The following is a 17,144-nucleotide window of genomic DNA, read 5'->3' as shown; positions in this document are numbered from 1 at the left end:
AGTTTGTAGTTACCAAATACATTTCTCTAAATATTACTATTACTATAACATGGTGGGGGGGGGGGGGGGGGGGGGGTCGTCCGTAGCAGCCAGACTGTAAAACCTGTCCTGGCTGCTGTAGGGAGGGCGGGATGGACGGACGATCTGACCTCCAAAAAAAAAACTGACTGTAAAATGGTCAGTTGCAAAGATGACATAAAAATGGAACAATATCGTACGAAGCAGCAAAGCTTAAATCTTCTGAATGGTGGTATACTGTAAACTTCATAAAGTTAAAAGGTGTGAGAACAACTATGATTGTTCCTGCTAAAGAAAATATTGTCAAATGTCAGTTTACTAGATCATGACTATCGGTTGACAATGCGTGATTGAATAGGTATTGAGTGAACTATAATTTAAAATTTTGAAAAACAGTTGTTTTGACAATTGACAGAATGTTTCTAAACACACAACAGAACTTGAGGGAGGTCATCCTCCGCAGCAAATTTGTCCATGCTCGAGAAAATCTCGCCCTAAATTAAACAAAGCTTAATAATTCTATATAACAAGAGAAAAAAATTACTAACACACAAAAAATCTATGGCATGCAAGTCCCATGCTAACTCTCGACCTGAACCCAGGCACATGGTAAGTGAACATAACATTTCAAAGCATATGGGTACATTTAATAAACATGCCTCTTATAATTTCATTAGGTATAATCGCCAGTTACTTCCCTTACATTTTCTGGTAAGTTACAATAGCCCAAGTACAGATGCTGATTTCTGATGCAGACACTAACTGGTAATGTATGACCTATTTGTTTCCCTATGTGTGTGCAGCACTGCTTAACAGGTACCAAAGAACTTTAAAGCATTGCTGATCAGCCCATGAAGACAGAAGAAGTCCAGCAACACTTCACTGCTCACCTAAAAGATCCATGTGCCTGGGGAATGGAGACACCACACCAAGAGGCCACTGCTTCACCTTTAAATGATCTGGACCTGTGCCTGGTATGTTACTATGTTAATTTTCTTTAATCATTTGAATACTGTAAGTAACTACTAGTGATACAGTTCGTTTTAACCATTTGTATCACCGGCTAATGTCATCTCTCTCTTTCACTGGTCTATTAGAGGTGAAGTTGGATACACGTGACAGAAGCAGGGCCATGCTGACAGAGGAGAGCCTGGGCAACAGGAAAACCAAAAGCACTCACCATGTGGCTTATCTTGAGCTGGACCCAAGTCTTGTAAGTGATTTACAAAATGCATGTTCTATAAATACCTATAATAATCTGTGGCACTCATAATGTGAAAAACTTTGATTAATTGCTGCTTCCCTTATATTAACATAACATTAAATAGTTTAGGTTACATCTATCTTGAATTTTTTTCACCTCATTATTTGCAGAGGTAACCATACAAATTGTGAACTTATGGTAAGTATGAAGAGATATTGGTTCTCTATGTTTGTGCATTCGTACATGACAGGAAACAAACATCTTCCAGGGATGACAACTGTTATAACCTTTGTTTTTTTGTTTGTGCATTAATGCCTTCCATCCACAACAATCAGAAAGGAAAGGGGTCTCCAGCAACACTGGGAGACTACACCTACCCCGTACAAATCTCTGGACCTGTGCCAGGTATGTTACTATGTTAGTTTTCTTTAATCATTTGAATGCTGTAAGTAACTACTAGTGATACGGTGATGACAGAAGAGAGCCTGGGCAACAGGAAAACCAGAGGCACTCACCACGTGGCTTATCTTGAGCTGGACCCAAGTCTTTTGTAAGTGAACATTATAATGCATGTTGTATGCATACCTAAAATAATCTGTGGCACTCATAATGTGAAAAACTTTAAAGGATCAATTGATCATCCTCTTTTTTCCCCATAATATTAAAGAGCTTGATTTTGAATTTCTGTGGGGCGACCCAACAGCCGAGTGGTTAAGGCACATACAAAAGGGGAAATGGGCTGGAGGTATGCAAGTACATTGGTGTCCACCACAGTGTCTTCTTTAATATTACCACAGGTGGAAAAAAGTTGGAAACAAATTTTAAAGACCATGGGAGACTCATGACAAACCCAGAATGAACAGGACGGTTGGATGGTATAAATGTGTAGCATTGATGCATTATGCTACATTATCAGAAACTACAATGAAGGAGGCGTTAACAGACAGCGGCTGGACATCTTAGTTGCATTCAGTTGTGTGATGTTCCTCAAAATAGACATATGTATGCCTTAAAAAATTATGCTATCCAGTACAACAAGAGCACAAACGTCAGTTAAAAAATGACCTTTGAGTTGAATCAACACCTGTCTAGCACAGTCTCAGAAACCTGAAGAAACTAAGCTTTAAAATGTGCTATCTATAAAATAAGATAAGATAGGATATTCCTTTATTAGTCCCGCAGTGGGGAAATTTGCAGTGTACAGCAGCAAAGGGGATAGTGCAAAAAACAAGAAGCATCAGCTAACACAGTAAAAAAAGAGCTAAACAAAGTGAAACAAAATATGAACCATTTAAATAGAAGGAAGTATAAAAATAGGAGCAGTATATACAGTATTGACAATAAACAGACTATTAACACAATTGCACAAGTGGGAAATTATATTGCACAGTCAGTATACAGTATAGTGCAGTTATTGTCAGTTTTTGGTGTGTAAGTGGTCTACTGGGAGCAGTGCTGGTTGTGGTCTACTGGGAGCAGTGCTGGTTGTGGTCTACAGGGAGCAGTGCTGGTTGTGGTCTACAGGGAGCAGTGCTGGTTGTGGTCTACTGGGAGCAGTGCTGGTTGTGGAGTCTGACAGCTGCAGGAAGGAAGGACCTGCGATAGCGCTCCTTCACACACTTTGGGTGGAGCAGCCTGTCACTGAAGGAGCTCTCCAGTGCTAAGATGGTGTCCTGCATGGGGTAAGAGTCATTCTCCATCATGGATGACAGCTTAACCATCATCCTCCTCTCTCCCACCACCTCCACTGTGTCGAGAGGGCATCCCAGGACAGAGCTGGCCTTCCTGATCACTCTGTCTAGTCTCTTCCTGTCTGCGGCTGAGATGCTGCTGCCCCAGCAGACCACTCCATAAAAAATGGCTGATGCCACTACCGTGTCATAGAAGGTCTTCAGGAGAACTCCCTGCCCTCCAAAAGAACTCAGTCTCCTGAGCAGGTAGAGTCTGCTCTGGCCTTTCCTGTAGAGTGCAGTTGAGTTGACAGTCCAGTCCAGTTTATTGTTCAGGTGAACACCCAGGTGCTTGTAAGATGTCACCATCTCAATGTCCATTCCCTGGACCTTCACCGGTGTCGGGGGGGAGTGTGTGGGTCTGTGGAAATCCACCACCAGCTCTTTTGTTTCCCTCGCGTTGAGCTGGAGGTGGTTCCGCTGGCATCAGAACACAAAGTCCTGAGTCAGTTCTCTGTAGGCTACTCCCTGTCGTCCCCCTCTGTGATGAGGCCGACGATTGCAGAGTCGTCAGAGAACTTGTGCAGGTGACAGGTAGGTGAGATGGGTGAAGTCTGCAGTGTAGAGGGTGAAGAGGAACGGAGCCAGGACCGTTCCCTGTGGGGCCCCCGTACTGCAGACCACCATGTCAGACACACAGTCCTGAGTCCTCACATACCATGGACGGTTGGTGAGGTAGTACAGTATCCAGGATGTGACGTGAAGGTCCACTCCTGTGTTCTCCAGCTTGTCCCCCAGAAGCGCAGGCTGTATGGTGTTGAAAGCACTGGAGAAATCAAAGAACATGATTCTCACAGTGCTCCCAGGTTTCTCCAGGTCATTGCAGGAATATTGTATTGTATTGCACTACAGGTGTTTTTTATTATGTTTGCCCTCTTTTGTAAGAATGGTGTATGACAGAGCTACCTTCTTTGCACATTTGACCTTGTCTTGCTTAATTTCAAACAATTGTAATTTGTTATTAAAGGTCCCATATTTGTTCTCATTTACAGGTTCATACTTATATTTTGTGTTTCTCCTAGAACATGTTTACATGCTGTAATGTTAAAAAAACAAACTTTATTTTCCTCATACGGTCTATCTGAATATACCTGTATTTACCCTCTGCCTGAAATGCTCCGTTTTAGTGCATTTCAATGGAATTTCAATGGCATTGTGTTGCTAGGCAACAGCTTGGGTCCATATTTACTTCCTGTCAGCTGATGTTATTTACATACACTGCAACAGGAAATAAACTGGGACACATTTAGAATGTTTATGTTTAAAACCGTGTGATGATCTAAATATTATATATTTGTGACATCACAAATTTGAAAGAAATCCTGACGGCTTATTTCAAACGCACAATTTCTGGATATGGGCTGTGTGTATTTCTCTGTATATTGAGCGTTTTGATAGTTTAACAGTATTTATTAAAGCACTTAAACCTGCTTCATAATATGAAACACATGAAAATCTCACTTTTTACAATATGGGACCTTTAAATGTCTTCCCCCTTCATGAACATTTGGCACTGTTGGGGCCTGCTCCTTGTCATGTGTCTAAATGCTGGTACTAAAAAATATCTGTGTGTACAATAAGATATTATATAATTTAATTCTGTATTATTAAAGTAAATTATTGCCACAATTATGTTTCCTGTATAGGCACTTTTTGACATACAGTTGATTACAGTATTTCCAAATTCGCATTACTGTACATCAAGGTTAAAGTCAGGGCATACAAGGCCTGAGAACAGACTCTGATGCAGTACTGAGGTTATGTCACTGGAGGGCGGTATTGCAATGCTATATACAGGGGTATCAGCTAAACAAGGATACAGCGTAAGCATACACACTACAAGTCAGCTCGTCTATCAGACAGGATAGTACCTTAGGGGGGCTTCACATTAGTTTGTGCGGGAGGCTCCTTTATCATTTCCCCCCTTCTCATTAAAAAGTGTGATAACATAACTGATCTAACTTTAATCCACTTCATCGAGTTCAAGAGGAATCTTTCATATCAGAAACAACCACTTACACTACCCATACATAAATCTGATATATGACAAAATATGTGAACTACATAAATAGTGTAAATGTCCATATATGTCTCACACATATGCATATAGATGTGATGTACATATACAGTAAGTCACCATATATATGCATATATGTAAGATATATTTTAAAATATAGCAAAAATGGCCACTTTCATATAGCCTATGTTTCATATATTTTTCCAGATATATACATATATATTAAATATATGTGTATTGCATAAATGTTAATATCCATCCATTCATCTATTATCCGTAACTACTTATCCCATTCGGGGTCGCGGGGGGGTGGGGGTGGGGGGGCTGGAGCCGATCCCAGCTGACATTGGGTGAAGGCGGGGTACACCCTGGACAGGTCTCCAGACTATCACAGGGCTGACACATAGAGACAGACAACCATTCACACTCACATTCACACCTACGGGATATTAACCTAACCTGCATGTCTTTGGACTGTGGGAGGAAACCGGAGAACCCGGAGAAAACCCACGCTGACACGGGGAGAACATGCTAACACGGGGAGAACATGCTAACTCCTTCCAACACAGGTGTCGCTGTTAACAAGCATTTCTGAAAGTTACAAACAGTCCCTTTAATATTTATGTTCATATATTGCCATGTATCAGATTTTTGTATGGGTATACTATACTCTACTATACTATGTTATGCTATACTATGTACAGTAGTGATGAGTACAGTAGTGAACTGTTGTCTTGTTCCTCTTCTGTTAACTGTTGTTCTCTAAACTGGGTCAAGCCTCGAGCCCAAGCCCGGTTACAGTGCGCAGGCGCAGCTTGCAGGCTGCCTGTCATTGCCATAGCAACCAGAGCAGACGTCAACCAGCAACATGGTGAGTGTTTGTGTTGTCGGCTCATCTTTCGGTGCTATTTCGTGTGTTCTTTTGTATTGAAATGTTCTGACCTTAACTGTAAGCACCTCTCTGATCATGCAGTGGCTTCGTGTGAGACAGTTCTAGTTGACCTCATATGCAACGATGTTGTCTGTGAGCTAATCTGGGCTAACTGTAATGAGCCAGTTAGCTAGCGTTAACCCGAGATGTTAACTCTAACCCTCACCGTGTGTCTAGTGTGGTTTAGGTCTCCTCCTGCTCCAGTAGCAGTGTAGTGTTGGGAGGACGAGGAAGAGTTAGGATGGCTGATCACTCACTGTCTACCTGACTAAACCCTCCACATGAACATGAGAATCAAGCCAATCAACTGCATTAATGCAGCCTCTATTAAAGCCTACAGTAACGTTAAGGTTACAGCTCAGTGACCAGTGTGAGTTTAAAGCACCACTGTCTGTCTCTAGCTGGTCTACACATCTATTGTGTCATCACCATCGTCATCAGTGCAATGCTTCATCAATGTCTACACGTGTTAATACCCATCTTCACATAGAAATAATAACTAAAGAATGTGATATAATCAAATGTATGAAGTATTTTAGAGGTCCAAACACTGTCCTTCATAGTCCACAAACTGTAGTCTCAATGTTGTGTTAATTGAAAACAGCTCATTTAATCCTAATAAGATGTTATTTCAAATGGAAATTGTTTCATTTACATATTACTTCACACAATATTACAATAGTTTTTTTTGCAAAAACAAGTTTAAGATCACCTTTTCTTCTGAAGTATGTATTGTGTGTCCTTACCATACAGCTTAGTCATTGTGAATTTTGAACTACATTTAAAAAAAGTAACTTAATATTCCTGTTGAACTCCACTAACCCTAACCCTAACCCGAGAGTCAAAGCTGACGTAGCACACCTTGCTAGCTGCCAATTATCTGCAATATTAGCAAAAATGTTATTTCCACAACATGTCCTTACTGAGGACATTAAACATTAGATTTGCAATATCTGTCATAAAAAACAACATGTTTTATATTTCTTGTGTATGAAGACTGACATCCATGGTTACTGTCTATTTTTTTCAGGGTGTAGAGAAAATCATGAAATCCCCTGTTTTTAAAAACAGTTTTTATATCAATATTGACAATGATGCACAAAGATTGATGAAAATTAATTTCAATGTCTTAAAAATATCATAGAAATCAAAAAAGGATAATGTATAGAATTAACGTTATTGTAATGTTGCGGTAAGGATATTTAGTAAGAACAAGTGATGAAAACCATAAAAAATAAACATGTTGCAGATTAAAATCTTAACCACTATATGTCATTTTGTGTACCTGTTTACTGTATATGTATTACATACTCTGATGGTTAAAGTCTAAATTTATAGAGGTTGATTTTATTTTTATTTGGGAGAGTCAAAAGTGACTGTAGTTTCAGAAAGACCTCGATATAATGTAGCCTCTCCCTGTCTAAATCAATGTCATGTAATGTCTCTAGGCCAAAGCAACGACTGTGAGAGAAGCACTGGCTAAATGGGTGAGTGGCAGACACAGAATACAGTGCAGTACTGTGTATTATTCATTTGTGTTCATACAACTATAAAGAATTTGTGACTGAAAGTTCATTGTGTATTTGCATGACTATAGCATAGTTCTAATTGCATCTTTTGATCTGTGTATGTATGTATGTGTGTGTGTGTGTGTGTGTGTGTGTGTGTGTGTGTGTGTGTGTGTGTGTGTGTGCGTGCGTGCGCGTGTGTGTGTGTGTGTGTGTGTGTGTGTGTGTGCGCGCGCGTGCGTGCACAGGAGGAGAAGTCAGGGGAGAAAGTGGGCGAGACTACAGCCATAAAGCTGTATGGTCAGGTTCCTCCTATAGAGAAGATGGATGCTTCTCTCTCCACACTCACCAACTGCGAGTGAGTCCTGTAACGATACAATACCTGTTATTCCAACAAATGATACATAGGTTGATATGTCTAGTGTAGGGGTTCTACTTTGGTAGGTTTTGGTTATTAGCAAATTAATTAATAAATAATAATAGAATTATTAATATTAATAAAGATTATCAATAAACATCAATAATAAACGGGGCACCACCCTGGAATCAGGGACCAATGACCAAAACGTTAATATAGTCTCATTATATATGCTAAACTATCAATTTGGAACGTTGATTAATAATTAAATTAATAACTATAACCAAAATAGATAGTAAAGGTTGAAGGATATCGGAGTTCTTAACATAGCAGAGGTTGGCAGTATTCACTCTTGTGCAACATTAAAGAGACCAGCATGTATATTCCACAAACATTTATTTACAAGTTAATAAATGTTCAAAACACAATATTCATCTAACTAAATAACTAAACTAAACAAACCAAACACAGTGTGTGTGTGTGTGTGTGTGTGTGTGTGTGTGAGAGAGAGAGAGAGAGGGGGGGGAAACAAGATGGGTTCTTGTTTCAAAATGTCTGTATGGTCTACAAACAAAATGGCGGGCACTGTAAAACTACAAAGATGGCTGAATCAAAGATGGCTGAATCAAAGATGGCGGAATCAAAGATGGCCATCAGCATGTCACCACATGACCTCTTTGTTCTTCTGAGAAGAAGGACAGAGAGGGGGGGGGGTGATGTGGGGTTAAGATTATCTGAAGCTGTATGTTTATGTTTAACTAATTCACAGTATGTGATCTTAATGTGTGTTAGATATGCAGTGGGTTAGAAAAGATGGTTAGTTTGCATGCAAGACCTTGTCTATGTGAAGCATAAACTAAACACATCAGATGTGGCGAAGCCAGTTACCCAAAAATCAAATACAGATAAATCAACACAGTCAAACTCAATGAATAACATTAAACCAAATCAATACAAGTACTTTCTAGAAATCCAAGTTGGACAGTCTTGCTCAGCCATGTGCGATTGCTAATGCTAAGGCCCAGTACGTTACCAATCCATGGAAGAAAAGGGTTTGTGATTCCATGTGTTGAAGTTGTGGTTCCAAGTCAAAGAGGTCGTCTTTGCTGTTAGTTTGGTGCTTTCTTTGCTTGATAGCTTGAAGTTAGCTGGTGGAAAGGGCAGAGCACTCGTGTCGTCTGCCGTTTGGTTCCTTGGTTGCAATGGCTGTTTCCTAACAGGCCATTGATCAGAACCAGAACTGTTTTGCAAGTTCTGGACTTGAGAGCCGTTCACCTCAACCAGGTCAGCCTGGGTTGAGGAGATGAAGAGCAGAGAGAGCGCAGCAGCTCACCTCTGGCACGTCAGGAGAGATGAGCAGATGAGAAGAAAGAGTTCGAAAGAGGAGGAACAAAGAACATTCCTCTGGTTTTGTTCTGTGTGAATTTCACACCTAGGTGTGAAATGTTACTGTAGCCAATGAGGACTGAGATGAGTCCTGTGGTCAAGGATCAGGTTACTGAGGTCATGAGGTCACTTGAAACCAGCCAGATGCTGGGTCCCTACACTAGTATGTTCTACAGCAAGGTAATATTTATTAGCTCTTTGAAGGATCTGCTTATTTTTTTATGATTTTCATTCGTACCTATAGTGAGACAAACTCATGGATGACTTTTTATGTTTCTGCATGCGTTTGAAGGCATGTTAAACCATGATGTCAGCCTAGTTTAGCTCATGTATTGAATGTCTTTGGACTCAAATAGCTGCCCTGTTCAAAGATTCATGTTTTTCCACTGAAAAGTATTTTTTTCATGACACATGAGTGTCTTTAATAGACTGCACATGCCACTTGATCCACTATACAGCTATAAGTACTGTCTGGTAAAGATACAAATCTGGTGCAAAATGTTTTTGAAAGATTTAGTCAATTTCAAAAATATGAATGGAGTGTTGTTGCTCAGGTCTGTCAGCTTCCCTTCTGTGTATTATTTTGCTCTACTTTTTTACATATGTTAAGGCAAATTTCTCTATTAAAGAAACACTATTATATCCAGGGCTTCAACTAATGAGTATTTGCATTATTTGCATTATCAATCAATTTGTCAATTATTTAGAACAAACTGACTGATTCAGCTTTAATTTGATCAAAGTTCCTGCTTATATGCACCATGGCAGTGAAACTGTGCAGCTTCTTTTTGTCCTGAAATGACAGGAAATGATTTGTTAGGAAAATGTGTAAGGCAGTGCACAAAGTACTCATCTCTCAGCCTTGGAGTAGGGATGCACTGACATCAATACTGGATCAGATATCGGGCCGATACTGACTCAAATAGCTGGATCAGATATCGGTGACAATGGGGCCGATCTATTCAATTCAATTCTATGTTTATATTACTTTATACAGTACATTACATAATGGAATTTGAAGTTATGTTTAACCAATTTGTTGCTGCATTAAAAAGGTTTACACTTGAATTGTAATTACTCTTTTGTTTATGATTTTTTACCGAGTTGCTGGTTCAGGATTTATTATTTTAATAACAAATAACAATTCAGTACATTTATATCTATGTATTTATTTGTTACATTTTGTTTTACCTCGTTAAGTACCTTGTTAATACAAAAATGTTTTTCTTTAGTTCCCATCATAGATCACACTGATATCACACAATCAGCAACAGCACAATTGACAGAATAAATCCACACACTGAATGAGTGAAACATATCAGATCACGGTCAAATCAAATGATAAGTTTGATTCTAATGCCTCTAATGTGCATAACCATTTACAGACACCACTTAGGCACATTCATTAATAACTATAAAACTGCAGATGAGAGATAACTCCAAACAGGTTACTGACTTCTCAGGGCATGAACAGAAGTTTCAGTCACAGATCAGTACTGTAAGAAGCAGAGCAGCGAATGCAGCGATGGTGTTTAGTCACCAATGTTTTAAACCACCCTTCAAATAACCAGGTTATTGTATTGTATCCTCCACAGGAAGCTCTCTCTGTCCACAAACTGCATTGAAAAGATAACCAATCTCAATGGCCTGAGTGAGTACTGGCTGCATAAATATACATACAAACACACACTACTCACTGATGGAAGTGTGTTGTAATGTGATGTTGTGTTGTGTTCTTCCAGAGAACCTGAGGATATTGTCATTAGGAAGAAATAACATCAAGGTCCTCACTGGGCTGGTAAGTTACAAACTGTATGAAACAGAATTAACAGCAACTAGTGTTTTATTTGTTCCCTCTTTTCCTTCCTTCTTGATTTGTCTTTTTTTCCTTCTTTCTTGACAAAGTTTTTATCTCTTTTTCTAACTTAAAAGAGTTTCAGAAGTAGTTACACATGCTAAAAACATACTTTGAATGTACATTATTTTGTATCAATTGTGTCTCTGTGTGTTTGTGTGTGTGCAGGATGCAGTAGGGGACACATTAGAAGAGTTGTGGATCTCCTACAATTTGATAGAGAAACTGAAGGGAATCCAATCCTTGAGGAAACTCAAAGTCCTGTACATGTCCAACAACCTGGTCAAAGAATGGGGTAAGCTACATTCATATAAATAATCAACACGTATTGAAATTGAAATAGACATAGCTAGTAAGATTGTGTGAAACTACTATGTTGTGTTTATTTGTGGTTTTATGGAACATTTATGAGGCTAAGTGATCTGTTTAAAAGAAAATGTTTAATACTGAAAACTTTGGCTGCATTTTCTGCTGGAAACACTTTACCCTCTTCATATTTAATCTGAACTGAATCTGTCACACAGTGGGCCTCATGCAGGAGGCGATATACGAAAAAATGTTAACAGTAGTAATCTAGGCCTATGTCTGCTCAATATGCCGCCCAGCCCCTCTGTGTGCCTTGAAATTATGGCCCCCTCTTGTTCTGATGCGTTCAGTGCTCCATCTATCTATTTAGTCTTATCTTATCTAAGTTCTTTTTCTCACAGGATTTTTTCTCTCAAATTCTTTATTGGAGTTTCACACGACACAACACCTGCCTGATAGTGTTTAGGGGGCGTTACCTATGCTAATACATGGCCTTATGTAGTGTTTAGGGGGCGTTACCTATGCTAATACATGGCCTTATGTAGTGTTTAGGGGGCGTTACCTATGCTAATACATGGCCTTATGTAGTGTTTAAGGGGCGTTGCCTATGCTAATACATGGCCTTATGTAGTGTTTAGGGGGCGTTGCCTATGCTAACACATGGCCTTATGTAGTGTTTAGGGGGCGTTCCTATGCTAACACATGGCCTTATGTAGTGTTTAGGGGGCGTTACCTATGCTAACACATGGCCTTATGTAGTGTTTAGGGGGCGTTGCCTATGCTAACATGTCCTTATGTAGTGTTTAGGGGGCGTTACCTATGCTAACACATGGCCTTATGTAGTGTTTAGGGGGCGTTACCTATGCTAATACATGGCCTTATGTAGTGTTTAGGGGGCGTTACCTATGCTAATACATGGCCTTATGTAGTGTTTAGGGGCGTTACCTATGCTAATACATGACCTTAATATAGTGTTTAGGGGGCGTTACCTATGCTAATACATGGCCTTAATATAGTGTTTAGGGGGCGTTACCTATGTTAATACATGGCCTGACGTAGTGTTTAAGGGGCGTTACCTATGCTAATACATGGCCTTATGTAGTGTTTAGGGGGCGTTACCTATGTTAATACATGGCCTTATGTAGTGTTTAGGGGGCGTTACCTATGCTAACACATGGCCTTATGTAGTGTTTAGGGGGCGTTACCTATGCTAACACATGGCCTTATGTAGTGTTTAGGGGGCGTTACCTATGCTAACACATGGCCTTAATATAGTGTTTAGGGGGCGTTACCTATGCTAACACATGGCCTTATGTAGTGTTTAGGGGGCGTTACCTATGCTAATACATGGCCTTAATATAGTGTTTAGGGGCGTTACCTATGCTAACACATGGCCTTATGTAGTGTTTAGGGGGCGTTACCCATGCTAATACATGGCCTTAATATAGTGTTTATGGGGCGTTACCTATGCTAATACATGGCCTTAATATAGTGTTTAGGCGGCGTTACCTATGCTAATACATGCCCTTATGTTTAGGGGGCGTTACCTATGCTAATACATGACCTTAATATAGTGTTTAGGGGGCGTTACCTATGCTAATACATGGCCTTAATATAGTGTTTAGGGAGTGTTACCTATGTTAACACATGGCCTGACGTAGTGTTTAAGGGGCGTTGCCTATGCTAATACATGGCCTTATGTAGTGTTTAGGGGGCGTTACCTATGCTAATACATGACCTTATGTTTAGGGGGCGTTACCTATGCTAATACATGGCCTTATGTATTATGTTTGGATGGTTAAGAATGTTTGGCACATCTAGAGTTGACTTGTCTTATTTTTTCTCTTGACAGAAAATAAGAGAAATTTAAGAGAAATCTTCTGCATGAGGCCCAATGTTAAAAGCTTAATTAAGGCCAGTAAAGGTTTCTAACTTCTTAGCAATGGTCTCTTTAGTAATTCATATTTTTCAAAGTTAATGTGCTGATGGTTTGTTGGTGTTGAAGACCTCAATGTGTCACTCTGAGATCACTCTAGTTTGGTATATGATGTCTTTTCTGTGTTGTGTAGGAGAGTTTGTGAGGCTAGCTGAGCTGCCATGCCTCGTAGACCTGGTGTTTGTTGGAAACCCTCTGGAGGAGAAGCAGTCGGCTGAGGGAACCTGGATGGATGAAGCCTCTAAAAGACTACCGAATCTGAAGAAACTAGATGGTAAGAGTGTTTCAGCAGCAATGTGTGTACGAACCACTACCTATATTCTATATTCCTACTGCTATTGTCATTCCTTGACAGTATAGACATTGCTGGATACCAATAGGGAGGCAAAGTCCCACCATGGGACGTTATTTTGGAAAAAATATGTACAGTCATCAACGGCAAGAGACAAATCATTTTTTATCCTGTTTGAATTGCTCCATGAATCACACATATGATGTTTGTCAGTTTGAAAGATAATTTTGCAAGTCAAGAAAGTCTCAGTTTGTCGTAGTATCATTTAGTTTAGTGTAAAACCGCTCAGTGAACTACATCTCTCGTTCCACACACAGATGAACCGTTATCTGACCTGATGTGTTTTATCAGTGACTCCTGGTCTTTTTATCAGACAGGAAGAGAAAGAAGGATCAGACCCGTTGCTGATGTGAGTTCATCCCAGTAGGAAACACACAGACATCGTAGCTTCAGAGAGAGAGACGTCACTACCACACTGTTGGATGTGTCGTCTTTCTAACGACGTATTTTCACAGTCTGATACTTCAACAGTTTTACAACAAACTGAGACTTTCTTGACTTGCAAAATGATCTTTTACATTGACAAACATCAGATGTGTGATTCATAGAGCAATTTAAATGGGATCAAAAATTATTATTTGTCTCTCGCCGTTGAATATCGTTCAGTTTTTTTTTCCGAAATAATGTCCACCGGAAGGGGCAGGACTTCGCCTCTCTATAACCGATAACTATCATACCCATGAGATTCCAGGGTATGTTAAAAAGAATTGTGGTAACACTTTACTGTAATTAATCTGTTATTTTCAATTCCAATTTTCCCCATTATTATTACCAAATTACATATTTCTTTCCGGGAAACTAATAAATTAGACACTAACTTGGCAAGAAACTCCTGTACAACTAATGGAGGGAAATTACAGACCTGTAAATGTTACAAAAATGGCTCTGTGAAGTGTAAAGGAGAAACCATTAAAAACAATGACTAACTTTTACATTGTCAGTTACAAGACAAGACGTCCTGCCCCTTCCGGTGGACCTTATTTCGGGAAAAATATGAACGGTAGTCAACGGCAAGAGACCAATATTTTTTTGATCCCATTTAAATTGCGCCATGAATCACACATCTGATGTTTGTCAATGTAAAAGATAATTTTGCAAGTCAAGAAAGTCTTAGTTTGTTGTAAAACTGTTGAAGTATCATACTGTGAAAATACGTCATTAGAAAGACGACACATCCTACAGTGTGGTAGTGACGTCTCTCTATCTGAAGCTACGATGTCTGTGTGTTTCCTACTGAGATGAACTGACATCAGCAACGGGTCTGATCTAACGTTTCATCTGTGTGGAATATAGCTAAGTTAGCTACTAGTGTTGGTGACGTATATTGTGCGAGACGAGAGATGTAGTTCACTGAGCGGTTTCACATTAAACTAAATGATACTATGACGAACTGAGACTTTCTTGACTTCCAAAATTATCTTTTAAATTGACAAATATCATATGTATAATACATGGCGCCATTCAAACGGGATCATTCAAATATTTGTCTCTCTCCTTTGACTACCGTACATATTTTTTCCGAAATAAGGTCCCATGGGGTCCCCCGGAAGGGGAAGGACTTCGCCTCTCGATAGCAATAAGTTGTTTCTTTGAAGTTCTGATTGGAGATCTCTTTTCCTGTTGTTTCCAGGAACCCTGGTCATCAAACAGGAAGAGGATGAAGGAGATGGAGAGAGCTGAGAAGCATGACTACTCTATATGCAAAACTACAACCCCCTTCTTGAAGAGTCTTCCCTTTTTAAGTTTTCTATGGTTTGTCATGGTGCTTTTGTTTATATAAAATGTTTTTTTTACAGCAGCATAGACTTTGTTGTAGGTGGACAAGCACAAGATGACCAACACTGGGGGCTTGGGACCAGAAAGAGGTTTTGATGAGACCTTAGTGGAAATACATGATAAGCACATTTCCTAATGCAACAGCATTGTGATTTTTTTTATGAAGGATATTGACACTAATACTATTTTTTTTTTTTAAACTGAGAACGAACTGTGGGAATTGGTTGTACAGTACTATTTATGGGCCAAAACACTTTTTAGATTGTCCTGGATTTTATATGCCTCTTTATGTTCCTCTAGCAAGAACTAAAGCACAGTAGCACACACTAACTAGTGAGCAGAGACATTTGTACGGACCAGATGTTGCTCCATGCTGCTGGACCTTCTCTAGCCTAATAGGAGTTAGCTGTAAATACCTAACACCATCCTCCCTCCATATCATCAACATGGAATATTAGCTGTACTATGCTACATTTACATCATATTGGACTAAGCAGTGGAGCAACTGATAGTGAGAAAAAGTGACTTGGAGTGATACATTTTAGTGTCAACCACAAATGAAAATCCAGCAAATAGTTGCACCTTGCCGTGGTACATAAACAGCACACTGTAGTTGTTATCAACATTCAGGAATACGCTGAAATCCGGGTCTATTACCAAACTCTGACTTCTCAGGTAGTAAGCAGTAGTAGCATTAAAATAGGAGGTTAAGTTAGTGTTTACCATCCTACTCATGGGACATGAAGGGACAGTCTCCAGCTACGTTGCAACAGCCTTTGGGCAGGACTTATAGCTGAGAGGGAAAACTTGCATGACCAAAATGCATCTGCAGCTGTGTTTGGCTCTGTGTTTGATGTCATGTCTAAACTTTTTGAACTTTTTGAAGGGCAGAAACTAGTCTACTGTATTTTACTGTCAGTTTTGGATCCATAAATTCCACTTTGTTCTTGTTCTTTAAGATGTGATACCAGGGTTAATGCATGTAGCATGTTCTCATTTAATTACATTACATATTGTCTGTGCAAAATGATTGTCATGTTTTAAATAATTTAGGCATGTTTGTACATACAATTGTGATGTGTTTATGTTTTTTTTTAATGATTTTGATATTTGAAATAAATACTATTCAAGTATATCAGTTGAAGCTTGTCTCTCGAATCTTGGTAATATATGATAATATAGAATAATTTAGTAGTTGGACTAATGGTTACAAACAGGAGGATTTTTTTTTATAATTCAAACCAGTAGGTTATGTGATTGGCATATTTTGTCTCTATGAGTTGTCCCTGTTCAACTAAAAGTTAAAGAAATAATCTTATCATTTGAGTATGTGAAAAGATTGAATGTATTTTTTTTCAATAGACTTTATTTTTAATTTGTGAACAATGCAAAGATCAATTAAACTGATACATAGGTAAACACTACATATAAAGGAAATGAAGGGATAAATAAAAACAAACAAAAAAATGAAATTAAAAAAATGTAACATAAAACACAAAACATGCCAGGGGTTAATATAAATAAATAAATAATAGTAACTTAAGTTAAAACATTAAAATGGGAGCACAAACTCACCATTTTACTAGCATTTTGTTTTTTTGCAGAAGACATTGTCTTAATATATAGTTCCATTTCTTTCCTGAACACATTAAAGTGAGGTTTAACTCTTTCAAATCTGCATTTATGAATGTAAGACTTTGCGACAATGATAATGAGATTGATTAGAAAATACTCTTTTTCATATATTGTGTTGAACCTTGAAATACA

General features: G+C 39.0%; 1 protein-coding gene and 1 long non-coding RNA gene across 2 annotated transcripts; one reads left to right on the top strand and one right to left on the bottom strand.

Moving 5' to 3' along the window:
* The first annotated feature begins 5,740 nt into the window (after nucleotides 1-5,740).
* Nucleotides 5,741-15,571, top strand: dnal1 (dynein, axonemal, light chain 1). The gene is made up of 8 exons (XM_037746895.1): nucleotides 5,741-5,840; nucleotides 7,349-7,387; nucleotides 7,657-7,766; nucleotides 10,748-10,803; nucleotides 10,895-10,950; nucleotides 11,176-11,302; nucleotides 13,383-13,523; nucleotides 15,232-15,571. Exons 1-8 carry the CDS (start codon nucleotides 5,838-5,840, stop codon nucleotides 15,279-15,281), a joined length of 582 nt encoding a protein of 193 aa, XP_037602823.1. The 5' UTR covers nucleotides 5,741-5,837; the 3' UTR covers nucleotides 15,282-15,571.
* LOC119474711 lies at nucleotides 8,203-14,643 on the bottom strand. Its single transcript, XR_005203624.1, has 3 exons — nucleotides 14,079-14,643; nucleotides 13,558-13,563; nucleotides 8,203-8,213 (listed from the first exon to the last, which is right to left on the bottom strand). It is a non-coding gene; the product is annotated as an uncharacterized LOC119474711 (long non-coding RNA).
* Nucleotides 15,572-17,144: the final 1,573 nt, after the last annotated feature.

The sequence above is a fragment of the Sebastes umbrosus genome, chromosome 16, assembly GCF_015220745.1.
Source record: "Sebastes umbrosus isolate fSebUmb1 chromosome 16, fSebUmb1.pri, whole genome shotgun sequence".
Classification (NCBI taxonomy): domain Eukaryota; kingdom Metazoa; phylum Chordata; class Actinopteri; order Perciformes; family Sebastidae; genus Sebastes; species Sebastes umbrosus.
Note: the sequence above shows the minus strand (reverse complement) of the source record. Positions and strands in the feature narration are given on the sequence as shown.

Coding starts and splice junctions, on each gene's coding strand:
- dnal1 (XM_037746895.1), top strand. Junction 7,388..7,656: donor GAGAAGCACTGGCTAAATGG/GTGAGTGGCAGA, acceptor GTGCGTGCACAG/GAGGAGAAGTCAGGGGAGAA. Junction 10,951..11,175: donor TCAAGGTCCTCACTGGGCTG/GTAAGTTACAAA, acceptor GTGTGTGTGCAG/GATGCAGTAGGGGACACATT.